Consider the following 20522-nt stretch of genomic DNA (forward strand, 5'->3'; position numbering starts at 1 on the left):
TGACCCAAAATAAGCTCTATGAATGTTGCCATTACCGAATAATTAGAAAGCTTGTAAAATTAGTAAATGCGTCAATTTAGCTAATGGACGTTGTTTTAATAAGTTTTATCAATTATCATTAAAACAGGTATTTATCAGAAGTATTTATTCTTTTGTTATATTATTATTGACATGGCATTAGTTTTCAGAACACCTTGTCCTTGACCTACTTTTTGACGGCACAACTCGTGATTACTAATGACCATTAAGTACATTACGTGTTTATTAATATTTCATATTTCTTAACTGGCGTAGATGATTATTGCCATTCTTAGTATTCTATCAATATTAAAATAACTAGTGCCATTTTCAATTTATTTATTTTCCAACGTACAGCGCCATCTACTGGCGCTAGAAGGAACTTAATCACAGTGCGATACGTCTGTCGTTTAAAAATGTAATGCTTACAGTTTTAATTTAAGTGTACGCAAAAAGAGCTGGATTTTGTAAACGGAAACCAGTTAGTTTTTACAAGTCGCATTAAATAACTACTCTTCAAAATGTTATTATTGTTCTTCTTTCTTACCTCGTTTTAGGAAAAGTCTTAACAGCAAAATAAGCACAGTCTCAGCTTTGCCATTAACTCTGATGAACTCAAAATAGACTTATAATGCGATGGGACAGTATTTTTTGTAAGACGCAATATTGTTGAGGGAAATGAAGTCCCCATACCTACTAAATAATTACACGCTCATTTGTAATGTTCAAATTTTAATCAAACTGAATATTTAAATCATACCTACTAATCAAGCTAGCACTACAACTTTTGTGTTAATAATATGAAAATGTGCACATAATATCAAGCAGGATAAAACCGATACAGTCCTATATAGAAGCGACTACACGACCTCCATTCGCATACAATAGGTCTATTATAACGAAAACGTCAAGCGGTTAACGTAATCTACCAATTGACGCTGAAGTGTAACCGCTGCCGAGTTCACGTTTATTACTAAACTGTTTAACTTGTTAAAATCGGTTAAAATATTCATATAATATTCTCTATTCCAGTTCTGTCCAAGTATTTGCAAATATGTGTAGAAAAAAGCACCCTGTTACTGATCCAGTCGGGTAAAGAATAGCCAGCCATTTTTAACTGTATCTACCTACTTTCGTTAGACTACAAATCATAGATTACAATTAAAATAACATCATAGAATTTCAATTAAAAGTTCCAATGACAACTGTTTCAGCTCGCTAATGTTATTTTAGCTAAAGGTAACCTAACTTTTCAATTTTACGAACTTAACGGTCGAAATACCTAGTTAAAAGACTAAAGAAACGCTTACCATATCTGTTGAACAGTTTGCCAGCAGATATCAGACAAGAAACAAATAAACAAAAAATTCAAACGGAGGCTTAAAAAGTACTCGTTAAATAATATGTAAATACATAATTATGTGTATAACTTTTATATGTATATGTGTAAACTAAACTAAATTGCGACTCGCCCACAGACAAACCGATAAACCGGTTTTGTGGAGCACTACATATTGTAATTGTACCTATATTTAACAAATAAAAATAATTTAATAAATGCAAGTATTATTAAACTAATTATTTGAAACTAAAGTATTGAAATATTTTAGGAATGCTAATACAAAACAACTTCATAATTTTTAAAGAAACATAATGACCTACTACGGCTTCTAAATCTGTGAATTTTCCTTATGACTTGAAATGTACATCCTGCGCTCGTTCCCTCCTAAGCTTTGTCGCTTCGTTATAAAAATCAATAGCATTAGTAAGTTCGTACAAACGAATTATACGAATCCCTTTGTGTGCGTCGCTAAGCTTTCGGTGTGCGGAAAACAAAAAAAAACCACGAGCGAAATTCTTGTAATAAAAATCAATCGGAGCGGAGAGAGAAGGCGCCGCGCGGGGCGCCGACTGGTCGGGCGCCACCCCCGCCTCCCTGCATACCTACACGTGCTATAATGCACCTACCCTCCCTGCCGACTTGTCTACCGCTATTTTTCCAGATAAATGTTTCTTAACTTAAGAAAATGCATCTAAAGTTTTAAAACAATCTTATATCTTCAGACTATCATAATTGCGTTCTGACCGGCCCTAGAACAGACTGAAATGGCGGGAGAGGGACCAACGCTACAATGCGGCGCGCGGCCGGTTCCCGGCAAAAAGGCGTTTGTTTTTATTTCTTTGGCGCGGAAAAAAATCAGCACGCGCCCGCCCTGCACCTCCTAAACATGCGCCACGCAGCGACGCAGACTCGGCCGGGTGTATGCCGAATTCACTTTCATTTGCGACATCTCATCGTTTCCCGAAGGTCACCGTGCAGTCGCGGGTGTAGTGACAAGTCCGCGGTGCATGTGTGGCGGGCGAGTGCTTGCGGCGGCCACCGCTGACCGACTAGGTGAGTCGAGTGAATTTCGCGCCCTCGTCTTCGGCAATTCCGTTTCCCTCGCGTTTATCGGCACCCGTTATGCACCGTCCTTCGCCGTGTGCCGGGAAGACGGTGAAAGTGAATGTGTTTTCGTATCTCGCGGTGTGTCGGGGTCGCGCAGACGTGCGCTGCGGCCGGGTTGCTCCTCGAATGGAACGATATGAAGCGACGAGAGAGGGTTAACCGCGCAACTTTACATTCACTACTTTCCTCCACCTCTGACAGGTGATAGCGTACAAATATATGCGTTACCGACGGTTTCTTAAAGTCGCTTATCCTAAAATCTTATAAGTTTTCTCTTACGTGTAAAGTTTTGAATCAGTCACGCGCGGATTTCGTTTCAGTTAGAAGCTTTTGTTCAAGTTCATATACGTAGCGACATGTATGAGGGCTTAAAACAAACAAAATTAAAAAAGCTCGTTAGACGTCTGGCTCGCGGGCGGCAGAAAGAGAGGGAACCAAACTTTGCACTCTTCATTTGTGCACCAATCGAGAAAAAATTCAATAAAGCTCGCTTCCTTTTGTCTAATTGCCTATGTAAACCTACTTATAACATAGCGATTGTTCGATTCCTGCGACATTCCGGCGAGAACATGGGGTGCTACGAAGTTGTTTATACTTGTTCTCATAAGAAATACTGGCTTGGCTTTCGTTCTTATAAACATTTTATGAATACACATGACATGTATTTATCATAAGTAACTTTTATGGGATGAGAAACTTTGTAAAAATATTCTGCACTAAGAATTGTTGGTCAATAAGATTTTCGGGTTATTTGGTTTGTTAGGAAATGCCCGGCCACGGACTGTCTCAAGTGAAATGCGAGCCGCAATCGGACGAAGACGACAGCGACCCACAGTTCGCGCACACCTATCTAAACAGCCAGGTAACTGTAATTACAAGTATATTATTAGTATTACACATATCTTACAACTTTTAACTCTTCAGCTTTCTCTTAATTACATGACATTCAGTGTTTTTGGTCAAGTTACTAGTTTTAAATAGGCGGAAATGTTCTATGTCGTTATTTTATTTTAATAGATTCACAAATAAATGCTGAAGGCTTAGAAATTATTATTCTTGATTAAGGATAGCTTTTTGATGCTTTATTTCAATGGAAAATAATAGTTATACTAAGATAACCTTATTTTTGAACGGCCCTTAACCTAGTACATTCATGTTATAATAGAAGGAGTACCCCTACAAATCAATATAAGTTCATTCGTGTTTTGAAGTTCCCAAAGTTAAAGTTACTTCCTCAAAAATTTTGGTTTGACATGAAATAATGTTAAGAGTGTACCTGGCTATAAGATTAGCAGGTATCTGCGAGTTCTTCATTTTAATCTAAGACTAGAATTAGGGTCACTAAACGATGAGAGCCAGCAGGCGTAACACGCCTGTTTCATAGTTTCCGACCGCTAATCTAAAACCAAAACATGTAGCTAAAACTTGTATCTTTTACTTTCATATTTTAATTGCACCTCGCTCTCATAATTTGTTTTTTTTTTGCGAATCATATCATCTATCTCTCATCTTATACTTACCACAGATATGGATAAAAATTAAAAATACGAACGAAAATATTTTTTTGTTTCAATTAGATAATTAGGTATTTTCTCCCAAACTAAAGTCTTTATCGCAGATATTAGGATTGTCGAGCAAAGCTTACAATTTGGGTTACAAATTACAACTAATAATAGCTTCTATCTCGAAAGATTGTTTTATGAAATAGGTACCTACACTTGCAATTCAAATTTGTAACTAATTCAAATTTCTGTCACATGGACATCAAGAATATTTCAATGTAACATGGCTTCGAATCAAAGTTAGTAGGATCATACATGCGTATTATTGTCGACAGTCGAGAGTCGCACACATAATGATTGATATCCCTCGGCCGGCCTTTACGACTCGCCTCACTTGTGTCTCGTGTCGGAAGTCGGTAATGCACTCCATTCACCTTCATTTAACTCCTTGTTTGACTTCGTATTTGGAGTATTTCGCATTTACTTTTTCACATCGACATAGTCCGCGGTTCTATTTTGCTCAATTTTCAAAAATGCATTTGACCAAAAAGAAGGCTTTCTGATTGGTCAAGTATGAGCCAGACAATTGCGTCAACGGCTTTTAAGATCACCCATCTATTTTAGATTTAACCGATTTAGTTAAAGTAAATACCCATGATTAAATTCAAAATGCAACTAAAATGTTATCGAATGCCACATCAGCCACATGTATAGATACAGAAGGTATGCATTTTTTTACTCACATTTACTACAAAACACTGGTTTTCTTATTGGTTATTACCGCGGTATATTCGTTTATAAAGTAAGTGCTACCATCAATATGGGCAGCAGGGCAATGGGTTGGAGGAGCTGGTGCCGCTGGCGCCGGCGGGCCCGGCCGCCACGCCTGTCTGCGTCAAGCAGGAGCGCGCCGACTCGCCGCCGACCTCCACGCTTGAAACCCTCGAGTCAGCCCCGCACAATGCTAAGGTATGGAGTACGAGACCCTGAAATGGACAAGCTAGGCCTAGATTACATTTTTAAAAGAAAGTGAAAAGCTATATGTATTTAACATCCACGCGTAGACCATCTTAAGTGAAAGAGTGCCGATGATAGCGATATGTTCAACGTTGCATAATGTTAATTTTCTATGCAGTCTAATGGGCAGTTAACTATGCTCTAACACACTTGTATACTTGACCGGATACCTTAATTGAGGTCTTCACGCAGCTATGTCACTAGCTCAACTATGTAATTAATTTAAATTGTACAAGTCACTTCTTAGTATTCGAGTTACAAATTGTTTCCGTTGTAGATATTTTTACGAATGTTTTCTATTGGAAGGTGGTTTTGTTTGTGTTTAGAGTGCCGACCTCCTGGACAGGCACTTAGACTTCCTGCACGTGTGTGACATGCAGGACTCGACGGACTTCATGCCGCTGCTCGCAGTCAAGGATGAGCCCTCGTCTGAAGGAGGCATGTATATCAAACTAACTAGTAATATATAAGAATCTATTTGTGTAAACCAGTACCTACGTAATCCACTTTTGCTGATTATGTCTACTTATTTGCTTTGTAATTTGTAATAAATGTAACTAGGTTACAACAGACTTCTTGTTATCGACTACATACCGTACAATCCCTTTCCTTCTATACATATAAGACCGCTTTAGCACAACTGGTTTGTTCTGCCTACAAAAAAAAATGTTTTTCCCCGATTTACTACAATACAAAGATCAGAGAAAATATCAAACAATCATTTAATATGCGGAAACAAAAAATCTAGCGAAAGTAGTTTTTGGATTACAGCCATGGTTCATTATCGTACGTTCAAAAATGACAGGGTATGCTTGCGGAAATACGCACGCCATTTTAGAATGCAACAAACTTGTTTGTAGCTCCCTTTCGCGCGCACTTTTGTATATTTTTACTTTTCTCGGACCATAGATAAGAACACTATCTTAACAACTGTTTGCGGTCTCATCCTCTTGAAAAGTTTTTATTTCTCTCTCTAATAGGCACAAACTACCGTTTTTGTTGGTAGCTGTGAAAAATAATTTCAAATAGTATGTAATACATATGATTCTAAATATAATAATGAATTAAGGGATTCCAATGCTCATCCCTTCTCTATACGGGAAGAGGCCAGCAGTTTAGCATATGCAGGCTGCAAAAACTGCATAAGAAATGAGAATTTTATGCGTACATTTTTATTTTTCTTTCTAATATTTCTCTTGCTGCGGGATTTGATTACACATGGCGTATCGTTGAAAACAAAAATATCTTTTGTTTGACAGAGCAACCCCACCTGAGTGGCGAGGACACAAGCGACTCATGCGGGCGACAAGCATCGCCCGCACCGCGGCACAGCCCCAAGAGCTGGACGCAACAGGACATGGAGCGGGCTCTCGACGCGCTCAGGAACCATCAGATGAGCCTTACTAAGGTAGCTTTTCGACTTCTCTACAGTGTAGGTACTACGTCTTTTATGTCTGTCTGTCTGTCATTAAGCCTTTCTCTTTTAATGTCGCCCATAACAAGGTTCACAAGGTTGTCGTCCTTAAAGAATATTTAACATACTTTGCCAAGAAAAAAGCGGTAATCGGAAAGAAACTAGCAGTTGCTGATGCCCAAGGGCATATGCTACTGGCTCCTCCAAAATTTGGAGAACCAATTGCTTAATTTTACCCATAAAATGACTGATATAATATTTTTATAGAAATGGCACCGCTAACAAAATTTATAAGTAAGTCGTGACGCGTGACGCGTGACGCGTGTAAAACATTTAGTTAAGTGATGCTTAGTTACGAGAAGCGCCGTCAGCCGTCACGGTTGGAGCCGCGGTCATTATAATATGCGAGCCGTTTAGTATGCAGCCTTCAGAGGCAGCAGTGATTGTTCACTTACCGATCACTATTTTGCTGTTTGGTGCCCACTTGAGTGATTTCACAATTAACTAAAACTGTGAAGTTTGTTAATCGGGTATAACTAAGTTTATAATAAGAATAATTAGTAACTTGTTTTCAAATAGGTAAAACAATAAAATCAATCTACCATTGGTAACTGGGTAGTTTTAGACTTAAATCCAAAAACACCTGTTACCAACACTGGCAAACAGATCACTTTATTCCTTTTTAATTATTATGGAGCACCTAACAAAAGTAAATATTCCGTGTCTAGGCATCTGCGACATACGGCATCCCGTCGACGACGCTGTGGCAGCGCGCACACCGGCTCGGCATCGACACGCCCAAGAAGGAGGGCGGCGCCAAGTCCTGGAGCGAGGCCGACCTGCGCGGGGCCCTGCACGCGCTCCGGGCCGGCGCCATCTCCGCTAATAAGGCCAGCAAAGCGTATGGTGAGTATTGGTGAGCCGGCAGATGCGTGACGAACTCTATTTGAACTTTCTACATGGGTTGTAATTTGAAGAAGTCCAGCTTGGGACACATGGGCATGTGTCTCGATGTGAATCCTCGTGTGGTATCGGCAGGCATCCCGAGCAGCACGCTGTACAAGATAGCCCGGCGCGAGGGCATCCGGCTGTCGGCCCCGTTCAACGCGGCGCCGGTGTCGTGGCGGCGCGCGGACCTGGCGGCGGCGCTGGCGGCCATCCGCGCCGGCGCCGCCTCCGTGCAGCAGGCCGCCGCGCTCTACGGGATACCCACCGGTAACACATAATACAAATCAAAAGTTTTCCAGATACTTTCAAAACCTTACAATGATGACTCTAGTTGCGCGATTCGAAAGGGTCATTCTTATGGAGAAGAACCGGCAAGAAACTCCATAGCACACCTCGTCTATGTGGAAGCTACATCAACAGAACGACTCCACACTCTCCAAAAATTTTTGGAAGCTACCACTCCGAAGTGTTCACGCGTTGTAACTGCACTCATTACCGCTTCTACATCCCATGTCTTAATAATATTCCGATAATTTAGATTGCTAAAATCTCTGTCCTAAAACAGACATTACCTGTTAACGTACCTGTAAACAATTTCAAAACGAAATTTTTTCGCTAAGTATACAATTTCATCGATAGATCCACGTAAAGTCAAATTTAACAAAAATGTTTGTTGTATCAATATTTATCCTAGAAATCATCTTCCCAAAATCATTTTAGTTTCATTATGATTATTTACGTCCAACATCTATCGTTTCCAGGCACGCTGTACGGGAGGTGCAAGCGAGAGGGTATCGAGTTGTCTCGCTCCAACCCCACGCCGTGGTCCGAGGACGCTATGGGAGAAGCGCTAGAAGCTGTCAGGTAAGAAACGAGTATTGAACCTATTTGTTATCACTATGTTTTCTATTCATCCTTTTTTAGATTAATGACAATTTCCTTGGTTGTAAATTTGCCGAAATCTACGCATCTTGTTTGATGTGAGTGCATATGTGCACTTCTTATCCTTTTTTTTTGGTCAGGTGGCGGTAACCTCATGGACATCCACTCCCTCGGGGGAGGGAACGGGTACTGTCAGACTCTTATTGACTAAACCTGAACCGCCGTGCTACATCATCCGCGTTTTTGTGTCGGTGAATTGCAAAACGTTGCAATCCTTCATACAATGCATTTCTTATCCTGACCCTTCTACTTTAGACTTACGAACTTGAGTACGCTAGTATCTAGTTAAAACTAATAAGCTTATTATTGGGTAATTCCAGGGTAGGCCAGATGTCCATAAACCAGGCGGCAATTCACTACAACTTGCCGTATTCCTCGCTTTATGGAAGATTCAAGCGATGCAAATATCAGATGCAGGTAAATAACTACACTATTTCTAAACGTATACACCCCTAATCTCTTTTTAGGGCCCTAAGAAAATAAAGAGGTATTACCCTTACCAGCGAAAACCCTTTTAATGCAAGACCTCCGAAACAGCAAACAAATCCTGAGACCCCCCTTTGCGAAGCTAGTGCCTCCTGTTGTTAGCATAAACATGGTCTTTTCCAGGGCATGGCTCCGTGCCCGCAGCCGCCGCCCGAGCGGGAGCAGTGCCAGCCGACGCCCGCCGCCCCGCAGTACTGGGCGGCGGGCGCGGGGCTGCCCCACGACCAGTACGCGCACTACTACCACGCGGGCAGCAGCATCGCCACCAGCTGAGGGTATCCCCACACCCACTGGTACGAACCACTGTGAGTCTGATCCGCCTACATTTGTAATGTCACTCTTATGAAACAATACTTTGATGATACTCAATTTAAGGCAAGAAGGCTCGCGATGAAATGTCATGCTGTCATACACTTTAAAATGGCAGTGTAGTCATCGTTTTATTTTTTTGAGAACGCGACTATTTGTGGACCCACAAATAGAATATCAGAACTCTCGACTCCAAAAGATCTTGAAGAATCTTGCAAGCTTACACCCAGTACTTAAAAGGTTGACAAGTCTTCGAAGGTTTAACAACCAATGACTGCTACTGCGTGTGATCCACAAGTAAGGCCGAGTAGCCAGTCCAGTATAGTAAGTAAGACTGTTGGGATATACAAATATCCAAGTTCATTCATAGCGAACTTCAATCACTCGTCAAACTTTCAATCATTTAATGTTCACTTCAATCGCACATCTTGTAACTGACTTTATTCGAAATATAAAATAATAGAGTAATTAACAGTGGACTAGCTAGTATCCTTCTTTTCGTAATTTGATGTGGCAATCCAGTGTCCACTTGTCCAGTATGAACGTATTTTGTCAATCATTTGTTTCAAGACCCTCAGTCATTAAAAAACACAGTCCAGCCTATACCTGCCTAATACACGTCAGTCCGTCAGCCTTTAGATGCTAGGAGATAATGCAAGAAACTTTTGTAGCGTAGAAGTGAATAATGTGGCCGTAAGGAGTTAAATTAAGTATCATTTGAGTATGGAGTGAGCCCCAAGTACAATCTGTATACAAAAACTAATCTCACTATGACTGTGTAACTACGTCCATTGCTGTTTTAGTAGGTCTTTAAAAAAATCTGTCAATGTACAGTACGTTCATGTGTAAAGAAGTATTTTAAACAAAGGTGTCGCTACTCTAGGATATGAGTAATAAGTTAGGTTACCTTTGGGGTGGTCTAATAATTTACCCAGCTTTAGTAACCTGTACCGTAAGGATTTAAATCCGAGTAAGTAATTTCTATTTTGTTGTTTTTTAAATTTTAGCAATATGTATACTAAATTTTGTACTTAAAGTTATTAAATATTAAGTTGCCCTTTCATATAAGGTTTCTGATATAATTAGTTTTTACGTAAATTCAATATAAATAAACGGCACACATACCGTGCTTTCATACCAGTAGCGACATCTATTAGTCTAAGGTAGTAAACTGCTAGATACACTTAGAGAGAGAAACTGCCATGCAAATACGTAAATAGTAATAAGTAACTAATTATAAATATACAGGTTTTGTAAGATTTTTTTGTGATGTATTTTGTACCCATGTACCTAATATAAGTACAGAATTTAGAGAAACAATAGACATTGGGAGGAATCAGTTTAGACTTCAGGGCTTCCATGATGTACGAAAATAATATTCATTTGTCACTCGCATCACGAAGCATCCGGTATTTCAAAGATTCAAAAATTTTATTTCTCCTGTCTAATAAATATTAATAAATTTTAATACCGCGTATAGTGTCCCATATTTGATGGTTTAAAAAGCATTGGAACCTTCACTTTAAGTACTTATGTAGTTCTAGCTAATATACAGAACTAAGAATATTGTAGGGGTGTCGAAAGCCGTTCTGTAAGTGATGAATTTCAGCAATATTAGGAAACCAAGTATGACGTACAATTAGTACTAGCATTTTGTAGGTATTAGGTACTGCTACTTAGGAATAACAATATGGATAGATTCTTAGAATTGTTTAGATGAAATGACAATGTCTTGTGTTTCAAGAACAATTACGATTAAATAGTTTCTAAGATTGTATCATTCTGTCCAGACGAAATACGTAATTTTAATGTGATGGATCTTTGACATAAGCTTAGAAATACGTCCGTTTCTTTATTTAGACTACGGATTTGTCAGTTTAACTGTAGCGTTTACTCGGTTTACCCGTTATTATTGTATTTGTTTCATGTGCGATCCCACTTTAGTTAATCTAGTGGCCGCTAGATGGCAACCTGGAAGAGTTTAATCGTCTGCTAGATGGCATCGATGATGCTGGTTTCAGTTCTAAATTACAGATGGCGTTATTTTCATTGTGATATATATTTTAGTAATACTTAGTTATTTACAGCTCTAGTTATTGTTTGATCTAATAAGAAATTGTTTAAAAATATGCGACTTTCCAACATTTCAGAACTTAGATCTTTATAAACATGATAGACTGAAAATATTGTAGTTTTATTTACATTCTCTCCTTATTTCATTACTTACTTGTAGTAGTATTTATTTGGAAATAAATTAAACTTGCTCTTAGCAGAAATAAAGATGAATTTTTAAGCTTGTATATAGTATATTAATTTTATTCAGCCATAAGTGTTTACATTTAGCTAGTTTAATATACTTTTAATATATTTTCAGTATTGCCATCAATTTTAGTAATGTGAAAAATTTAAGGTTTGGCGTAATGAATTTGCGTGTGTATAGAAATAAATAAACATTATGTTCCTCGCAAATGAGACGGACTTGGAAACAAGTCAGTACACTTACGATAAGGCGTTTAAATAGCCAATGACTAACTTTATGTTAGCCTCTTATGTTGTGTAGCGTCAATTAATTATTATATTCATTGGCCTAGCCTTTTCCCAACTATGTTGAGTCGGCTTCCAGTCAAACCGAATTCAGCTAAGTATCAGTGTTTTACAAGGAGCGACTGACTATCTGACCTCCTCAACCCAGTTAGTAGTTACCTGGGCAACACGATACCCCTTGGTTAGACTGGTTGTCAGTCTTTTCAAGCTTCTGAGTTTCTGACTACCTGTAACGACGGTCAAAGATGTAGGAATAACAACCGGGACCCACAATTTAAGGTGCCTTCCGAAACACGGAGGAACTCGTTATGACGAAAATGGTCACCCACTTACGGACCAACCGCGTCAAGCGTAGCATAACCTATGATCGAATCACTTATGCGGTTATAGCTAAGCCACGAGCTCCGTGCGAGATTATTATATTATTACTGGCTGTCCCGGCGAACTACGTACCGCCTAATAGTCGATGATGTCAGTGGAGACAAAATATTAAGGGTGGACAACCCTTATAACTTAGGGTTATGAAAAATAGATAGTAGCCGATTCTCAAACCTACGGTAATTCTATATATTAGATAGTTATTTTCATTGCATTTTTTATCATTACTGCATACTGTTTCGAGTCACCGTGAAGTGCATTTCTTAAGTTTTCAAGTTGAATACAGCTAAGTTATATAATAGTTACCTACATTAGTGTAGTAGCAGTATGGGTAGGTTTGGAAAGGTTAGTAAACAAACAACTGATTTGTACATAAAAAAGTCGCTTTATTTGTTATCTACAGTTAGATATAAAATAAATTACATAATGAATTTTATGGTTTCGGCTGCGGCGTCCGTGGCTACAATATACAATTTTTCATACATCTTAGTTACTTTACAATTAAGTAAGAATATACTATACCATTGCACAAAATACAATTTTATCATCGTCACATCTTACTCACTTCTAGATTATTCGGCATTCGTCAAATAAAATTATATACAAAAGTTATACCTACTCGACAATAGATGGCGTTATACCACACCAGTCGTTGATTCGGCTTTTCAGTATCTTGTCGTGTAATGCCATCTAGTATCGAGTTATACAAAACTAATAAAGAAAAATACATTATTAGATTGGTATTTTCACTAGGATTGTCTTTTCTACAAGTTTTCAGTAACATAACTGAAGTTAAAGAAATACATCAGTAGAACTATAAAATAGCATCTTACTACTTACTATAGGGAAGAAATGATATAGGATTCTATTTACAATATGACATCAGAGATCATTACAATAGATACAAAATGCTCAAAATGCGATCGGTACACACTACGGGTCTAAGGTCACAGAACAACATCGGCGCGCGGCCGCGACTCATCAACACGCGCGGGCAGAGGAGATACACGGATACTATAGTAGCGGCCGTGATGGTGAGCCGGACGGGCGCCCACTTCTTACATGTACACTAGTCAGTGCCGAGCGGTAAACTACCCCATTACTATCAATACAAACGTATGAAATTGGCAGTGATTGGTGAGGTAATATTAGGAATGAAATAATGAAGTATTTTACTAACTCGGATGTCACTTAAAAAGTTGTTACGTCTCATAGAGAAAGTATATTGTCTTATTTGAGCGAACTTTGCAACACCAGTCAGTTTCGCTTAAATACAGAACATTCAGGATGAACAGTTTGCGGGCAGCGGGCATCCGACGCCACGGCCGCTCCTCGGCTTAACACTAGTTACGTATATGTTGTGCGTCGCGATACACTAGGACTAGACGCGACACGCGGCGGCGACAGCGTCACTCGCGGCACTGCACCAGGTCTCTGCGGCGCGGCCTGACTAGACGGGCCCGTAGTCCGACAGCGGCTGCCCCGAGCGCGCGGAGGGCGCGGCGGGGGGCGCGGGCGCGGGCGCGGGGGCGGGGGCGGGCGGCGGCAGCAGCGCGGGCGGCGCCGCGGCCGCGCGTCACACGGCGCCCTTGACGAGCGCGCGCCGCGCCGCGCCCGCCTCGCGCCCGCGCCCGCCGCGCCACACGCGCCGCCACGACTCCAGCGTCTTGCCCGACCAGATCCACACGCCCGACGTGATGCCCACGGCCAGCGCCATGAAGTACTTGAGCATGAGCGCGGAGTAAAGCGGGCGCGGGCCGCACGCCGCGCCACACGCGGTCCGCCGCAGCCAGGCCGCGTGGCCGCCCGCCTCGTACGCCAGGCAGCCGATCTCCACGCCCGCCGGCACCGCGTACAGCACGCTGAACACTCCGATGCGGATCATCAGCTTCTCCAGCTTGTCGGCCTTGGAGCCGGCGCCCACGCCGCCCTGCCGCTTGATCACCGAACGAATACGGAACAGCGACACGAAGCCGGCTAGCAGAAATGTTGCACCGAGCGCGAAGTACACGATCAGGGGAGCGAGCACGTAGCGTTTTAGGTTTTCAGGTGAAGAGTTCCCGACATAGCAAATGCCAGCCACCGGGTCACCGTCCACCGCGCCGGCAAGCAACACGGCCACCGTCTTCGCAGCTGGGATTAGCCAGGCGGCCAAGTGGTAGTATTGCGCGTAGCCTGCGATAGCCTCGTTTCCCCACTTCAGGCCCGCGGCGAGGAACCACGCGAAGGACAGCACCACCCACCATATCGAGGACGCCATACCGAAAAAGTACACCAACACGAAAACCAGGGTGCAGGCGCCCGGGCCGTTGGCGGAGGTGCGCAGCAAGGCGCCCTCGCAGGCGACCTCATCGTGGCCGAGCGCGAGCCGCGCCAGGTAGCCCAGCGCCACCATGAAGTAGCACGCGGACAGGTACACGATGGGCCGCTCCGGGTACTTAAAGCGCTGGGAGTCGATCAGGAAGGTAGTGAGAGTCATGAGCGTGGAGGCGGCGCACAGGCCGCCCCAGAGCGCGACCCACACGGCCGCGAACTCCTTCTCCTCGCGCGTGAAGAAGGCGCCGCGGCAGGGCAGCGCGCAGGCGGGCACGCCGGCCAGCGTGCTTGCGTTGTGCAGCGCGCGCACGCTGACGAGCGGCGGGCGACACGCGCAGGCGCAGTCGCCGGGCGGCGGCTCGCCCGCAGCCGCGCCGCCCGCGCAGTTTTTTGGGTCGGAGCAGGCGGGGCGCGGCGGGCGGCGCGCGGGCGGCGGCGGCGGCTCGCGCGCGCGCTCCGTCTCCTCCATGCACAGCTGGTCGGGGTCGCCGGCGCGCGGCAGCCGCTCGCACGCCATGCGCTCGGGCCACTGGAAGCCGTACTTCTGCATGAGCGGCGCGCAGCCGGCGCGCGCGCGCTCGCACACGCTGCGGCACGCCGGCAGCGGCTTCGCGTAGTCCTCGATGCAGATGGGCGTGTACACCGAGCACAGGAAGAACTTCAGGTCAGCTGAACATTTGATTTCCACAAGCGGCCAGTATTGGTGGACCTGAAAAGTTTAAAAATATATGCAAAATTAGTAAAATGATCGTTTTATAAATTGTTATGTATTCATTATTCAGTTTTTCATTTGAGCATTCTGAAAATACCCGACTACCAGTTGACGCACTTCAGATATGGGGAAACCTATTGAATATAAAGTAGAGTGCATACCTCTAGGCCGGCCTCTTCCTGCGTGTCATGGTCAAGCGCGTTGGGGAAGGAGGTGAGGTTGTAGCCGATACCGCGGCACATGGGGATGGTGATCTCCTGGCAGCGCGGCTGCAGGGCGCCGCCGCCCGCCGCCAGCGCACCCGCCACCACCCACCACAACCACATCGTCATGTCGCTAGCACAACCGCATCTGCAAGAATAGACGATCACATTAATGTTTTAGTGGCAAGAGTAGACGGCGCACAAAATGTAATATTCACAAATGAGAGGACACCGCTGAGAACACAATGTTTCACAAAAGACGCGAGTCGGGTGAAACATGGTTGTTATTGTTGATGCAAGTGAATGGCGGAGGTGGCGGTATCGGGCCAATCTGGCCGATAGCGCGGCTTATCGCCGCTATCGGCGCACTCTACACCTCCATTACACAATAGCTGGCATCGCATTGTGCGCTCGACTACCGTGCGTCCGTTTATTGTCATACCAGCCTGATAACTCGATAATTGTGCGAGATTGTTTGGGAAATCCTTACGCTGCGATTTTATCGGAGTTTCAAGTCTATTTATTGCAATGTTGTGATTTTGGTGAAGATGGTATTTGTGAGTTGGCCGGACGGCAGTTTTGTTTATTGTTAGCACAATAACAATAAACAAAACTGCCGTACTACTGGTGCCATCAAGAAATACAGTCAGTTTTAAAATGTCAAACAAAAACGTTGTCTTTCTTTTTATTGCCGCAATTTTAAAACGCAGCTGTTGGCGTAATGCTTGCTATAGAAATGCTCCAGACATTATTATTGGTAATTTTATACAAAATGTGTCAGAATAGCGTGCTAAATACAATTATTCACATAATAAAACTACTAAACGGTCATAAAAACAGCGATTTGTAGCAACTATGCAAACACGAGGTTTTAAATATCGACAGAGCATTCGGCGGACATTCCGATGCAGGTTGGTCGCGTTTGAATTACTGAAGTTAAATAGTTTTATTTATTTCTGGAGTAACATATGCTACGGTGTAGGGCGCTGTGATTAGTTACGCACTCGTCAAGACACTGCTTCATGGTTTCACTAATGTGCCTAACTTAGAAATCCTCAGTGATGATTTACACTAGACAAATTACTTAGGCTTAAGTATAATAATAATATCAATCACCTGTGTTAATATAATAATTTAACTCAAATCATTTTATTACTATGCTTTGTTAGAAATTACGATTTGTTTTTAATAGAAAAACCTTATTCCAAAACTACTTTTGTACACATTTTTACTAATTTTCGTTAGGTAATTAATATTTGTTAGGTAGAAAACTAATCACGTGCGACTGTCCGACGTTAGTTGATCTATGTCCATTTCGTCGCCCCCGTCGTCCGAATCCACGGTTAATGCGCTTTTAACGACACACCATATCGACACATGGCCGTAGCTACAGTGAACACTGATTCCACCGTTAAAATTAAATTAGCCGTAAGCTATTTAAAATGCTGTGGTTACACCTACTTAATAGTGACGTGTAGCGTGTAATACACGGCTTTAGGTTATCAAACGTTTAGGAATCTGTTACTTCTGGCTGGCAGCGGTCGAGTATAGTTTAAGATTTAGCGGAAAGTGACATCACATCAGTTATAAGATTGTGTTTACTTTTAACACAATCTTTGAGAATACTAAGATAGCTACGTTAAGTATACTTTTGGTACAGACATGCATACGAGACGATATTGAGCCAATAATATCTAGAGATTGACAGTAAATAGCGTCAAACCCATTAGTTAATGAGTGACCCTTTGTGAGTTAATGAGTTTATTGTATGGCCATAACGATTAATATACCTAACAAAACAAACTGCGCAGTGACCGGTTAATATCACACGAATATATTAATTATAGTTCAATTCTATTTAAAACTGTAATGTAATCTCATAAAGTGATATGACGCTGCGCAGGCGCCGCTCTCGGGTCGTTTGATCGTTGATCACGTACTTGTAGATCAAGGAATAGAGCTAGGATTTTCGTGTCGCTATATGTTATTAATTAAAATAATGTTTCCTATGGTCAACAGGCTTAAATAAAAAGCTGATAAGAACGAGAGTAATAAAAATATATATTGCTGTCCTTATTCAAGTTAAATAGTAAAAGTGGCTCCTTTTTGGTCCTTTGAATTTATAAAGTATAGCAAGAATCATAAATAAATGAACAAGAAATACACAGGCGACGTCTAAAGTATTTCAAACAATGTGATGCATCTTTAGAAGTGAGCATTGTCTAGTACACAACAAAAAAGCTTCGACACAAAGCTGCCTTTGCATTCTCGGTACCCATAAAAGTTTAGTCCAGGAAAGACTTAGATTTTTTGTAACATGTACTTGTTCAGTCTAGACTCAGTTTTGCAGAGCATAACGGTCAGCCAGTTAATGAGGCGTAAAAACGCGCATTATGCGTTTAATAAGCTAGCGATTTGAATTGAATGGAATCGCATCGGAACGTATCGTAGTTATATAAACAAACTCGATCGTAAAACTGAGCCGGGTTCCCGGTACACACACGGATGGGGAGTGGTGTCATTAACAGCGGGGAAAACTAACGAAGACCCACAAAGCGTTCTTATAATGATAAATTGAGGCACTTCTCCTAGCAGTAAATTCAATGAATTTTTAAGCCAATAAGTGTACAAATGGAAGAGCAATAACAATGGCCTATCCGAGCACTACAACCAGTACTCGAAGAAACTTGGAGGTAAACCACTACATGTAATGGCTTGGCATGCCAATTGGTGTTATAAACATTTAATTGGCAGCTGAACCAGCAAACAGTTTCAACATTAACGATGACGTTAAAATTGCGTCATATTTAATATGCTATTGTTGTTTTAATGTATGCTTCTAATATCATTTAATCATCTATTCATACATAATTTTTAATACAAAAAAATTAAGACACATTAAATTATCTTTAGAGCAAAGTTTCAAATAACACAGATTCAGCAGTGAATTAAAAGAAAAGTGTAGTGATTTTACTTTATAGGCCTGGCAGAAATCAATATACATATACTTAAATTGAAGTGAAGTAGGTATAAGTACAGCGCGGCGTTATAATTTTGCTTGTGCTCTGGTGTCGAGCGTGCCCCAACCTTTATTGGAGTCGCACGCTCATTCCGCTTCACTGGAAATAGTAATAGTTGTGTTGTGGTGGCGTCGCGAGCGCGCCGCAGCCGCGACACCTTATAGCCTGAACGTGTTGCGGGCCGCGAGTCTGCGCGCACGCACCAGACCTGCAGTTTGCTTTAAACCTAATTTTATTGAGTTATTCAGAACTGGGCTATTTGTATTAGTTCCGCGTCCTGGCTTTGCGTTAACTCGACGACTGTTCGGAATTGAGCCTTTGAATGTATTTGCGAGACCGTATCGCGACGTAGTCGACGGGAAATTGAGCCGTTCCTTGCTCGTTACGTCTTCGTTAGATGGAAATCTTACAAAGAAAGCCACATTTATTATAAATGTTTGACAGGTTTCATAGATTATTTCGGCATTAGAAGTCTTTAGGGTTTAAATAAATGAGCTGCATCCTGTTTGCGACTGGCACTTTGCCATAAAAAATATACAAAAGCTGTCATAAAAGAAATACTCCTTAGGTGTCATTTTACTGAGTGTTTGTCATCTGGTCGGTCGATTAGGTTCGAAATTGGCATATATTCGTGGTGTTCCGAGGTTGATGCCCGATCGCCTGGCGGCTTGCCAAACTGTTTAAAAGCTTATAGACTTCTGTATTGGGACAAGTTACTGACGTGGGCGGGACTACACCGTCTTGGTGTATTTTAAGGTAACCATTATACACCAATTTATAAATAATTAGAAACTGATATTCGTTCCTTTTTATAACCCATGATTGATAGCTGACGTCAAGTGACTATTGGGCGTAAAATCAAAGTCCGAATACTTGATATTCAAGCTGTCAAAATATCAGTTGTAAGAGGTATTCGGTATCTTGGTGATTAAGTAACGCATGCCATTTTTCATGTAATAAGAATAATGATATATGTTTCATGGACCGTGTCAATGTTGGAAACTATCTAGTGTCAGGCTTGTTAATCTTTTGAAGGATGGTTGATGTATTTATCTTCTTCCCCAGCCGGCCCGCTAGGTCCCGTCACTGGGGGCACACATTTCTACGTTTGTTGCTAATGAAAATGCGTACAAACGATGTGTGCACGTGGTCAAATGTTCGCGATCGATACGCGAACTTTACGAGGCGAGCCATCGTCCAGAGACGAATATACCGCGGGCTATAACATGCCCCAGTAATGTTACAACAATCAAATAAATAAATCCTCGAGCCGAAATATTACAACATTTTACACGACCGGGGAAGATACATTACAAACAGATGTGTTACTATTGTAAACTTTGATTAATAGTTTTTATTATATCTGTGTTTATATTGTACCATTAATAATTTTATAATGATTCTTGGACACAGCCAGCATGTCATGTTATTACTCCGTAATGGATCACCTTCTAAAAAACAAATTCATAACTTTTATATTAATCTATAATGATACCTCGACTAATAAATGAAACAGGGTTTAATTTCTATTAATTTTATCAAGTTTTTCTAATCAGATGCGCTGTATAATCTTTGGCAAATATAAATGGAAAATAAATTAAAGCAAAATAATTGTCAACTAACGAGGGTGGTTAAGAAAAGTACATAACGTGGCAGTATTTACTGCTGTAGGTGTCGTTCTCAATTTAATAACTTTGCATGTTATAAGGCTGTAACATAACTATTTGTATTTTATGTTAGGTATACTATTGGTATAACGTCCCAGGAATACCATTAGTATGTCGGCAGTATTTATAAATTTTTCCCTCTCACATTAATTAATAATTTATCTCTTATTAGGAGATTTTGTTGTTTAATAAATCAAATTTCAGAATGTGTTTCTAGGCACGCCTGCAGCAGTCCTGCATTCGCTAATTCCCTTGAGTCGCGTAAAGCGTAGAGATTACGTTGATGGCTGAACCTTACACGTTTACGAGGGTGACCCAATACCGCAGCCACAAACGTTCATAGCCAACAACGAATACATTTTAGTACCGAGGTATTCTATACGTTGTTACGACTTTATTCTAATATCTAACAATTATAATTATCTAAATAAGGAACCTATGCAAATAGACTACCTACTGTTTTGAATACTTAAATAATTTTGTTTCCAATTAAGTACCGCGATTGTAAGTGTCCGTATTTGTAATTAAATTTACATTCATAAGCTTGTTAATTTATAATCAGTATTAAATACTTATATTTTCTGTGGAATATGGTAT

At 41.3% G+C, this 20522-nt stretch overlaps 2 protein-coding genes across 9 annotated transcripts in view; one reads left to right on the forward strand and one right to left on the reverse strand.

Annotated features, from left to right (window-relative positions):
* Positions 1-94: 94 nt before the first annotated feature.
* Positions 95-11278, forward strand: LOC113498170. 4 transcript variants are annotated; one of them, XM_026878125.1, is made up of 10 exons: positions 95-1257; positions 3231-3329; positions 4798-4938; positions 5313-5424; positions 6246-6394; positions 7129-7306; positions 7439-7615; positions 8110-8212; positions 8611-8707; positions 8900-11278. In XM_026878125.1, exons 2-10 carry the CDS (start codon positions 3234-3236, stop codon positions 9047-9049), a joined length of 1203 nt encoding a protein of 400 aa, XP_026733926.1. In that variant the 5' UTR covers positions 95-1257; positions 3231-3233; the 3' UTR covers positions 9050-11278. The 4 variants fall into 4 exon arrangements, with proteins under 4 accessions (XP_026733926.1, XP_026733915.1, XP_026733920.1 ...); XM_026878114.1 differs by lacking the exon at positions 95-1257 and adding an exon at positions 1624-2668 and having other exon boundaries at positions 2788-3329; XM_026878119.1 differs by lacking the exon at positions 95-1257 and adding an exon at positions 1624-2413.
* A 1094-nt stretch (positions 11279-12372) lies between these two features.
* The window catches only part of LOC113498219 (frizzled-2), a 129382-nt gene continuing 121232 nt past the window's right edge, over positions 12373-20522 (reverse strand). For 3 of the 5 annotated variants that reach the window (XM_026878166.1, XM_026878174.1, XM_026878159.1), the window contains 3 exons: positions 15197-15386; positions 13648-15032; positions 12373-13526 (listed from right to left, as the gene is read on the reverse strand). In XM_026878166.1, coding sequence (XP_026733967.1) covers positions 13355-13526; positions 13648-15032; positions 15197-15367 — 1728 coding nt within the window. In that variant the 5' untranslated portion in view covers positions 15368-15386 and the 3' untranslated portion in view covers positions 12373-13354. Of the gene's footprint in view, positions 13527-13583; positions 15033-15196; positions 15387-20522 lie in introns of those variants that run through there. The other 2 variants (XM_026878182.1, XM_026878189.1) reach the window with 2 other exon arrangements.

The sequence above is a fragment of the Trichoplusia ni genome, chromosome 1, assembly GCF_003590095.1.
Source record: "Trichoplusia ni isolate ovarian cell line Hi5 chromosome 1, tn1, whole genome shotgun sequence".
Classification (NCBI taxonomy): Eukaryota; Metazoa; Arthropoda; class Insecta; order Lepidoptera; family Noctuidae; genus Trichoplusia; species Trichoplusia ni.

What these genes read in the sequence shown, in the direction of transcription:
- LOC113498170 (XM_026878125.1), top strand. Translation starts at nt 3,234, where the DNA reads ATGCCCGGCCACGGACTGTCTCAAGTGAAATGCGAGCCGCAATCGGAC. An exon ending in CAGCCCCGCACAATGCTAAG is followed by an intron (nt 4,939 to 5,312) that starts GTATGGAGTACG and finishes GTTTGTGTTTAG; the next exon opens with AGTGCCGACCTCCTGGACAG. An exon ending in TAAGGCCAGCAAAGCGTATG is followed by an intron (nt 7,307 to 7,438) that starts GTGAGTATTGGT and finishes TGGTATCGGCAG; the next exon opens with GCATCCCGAGCAGCACGCTG.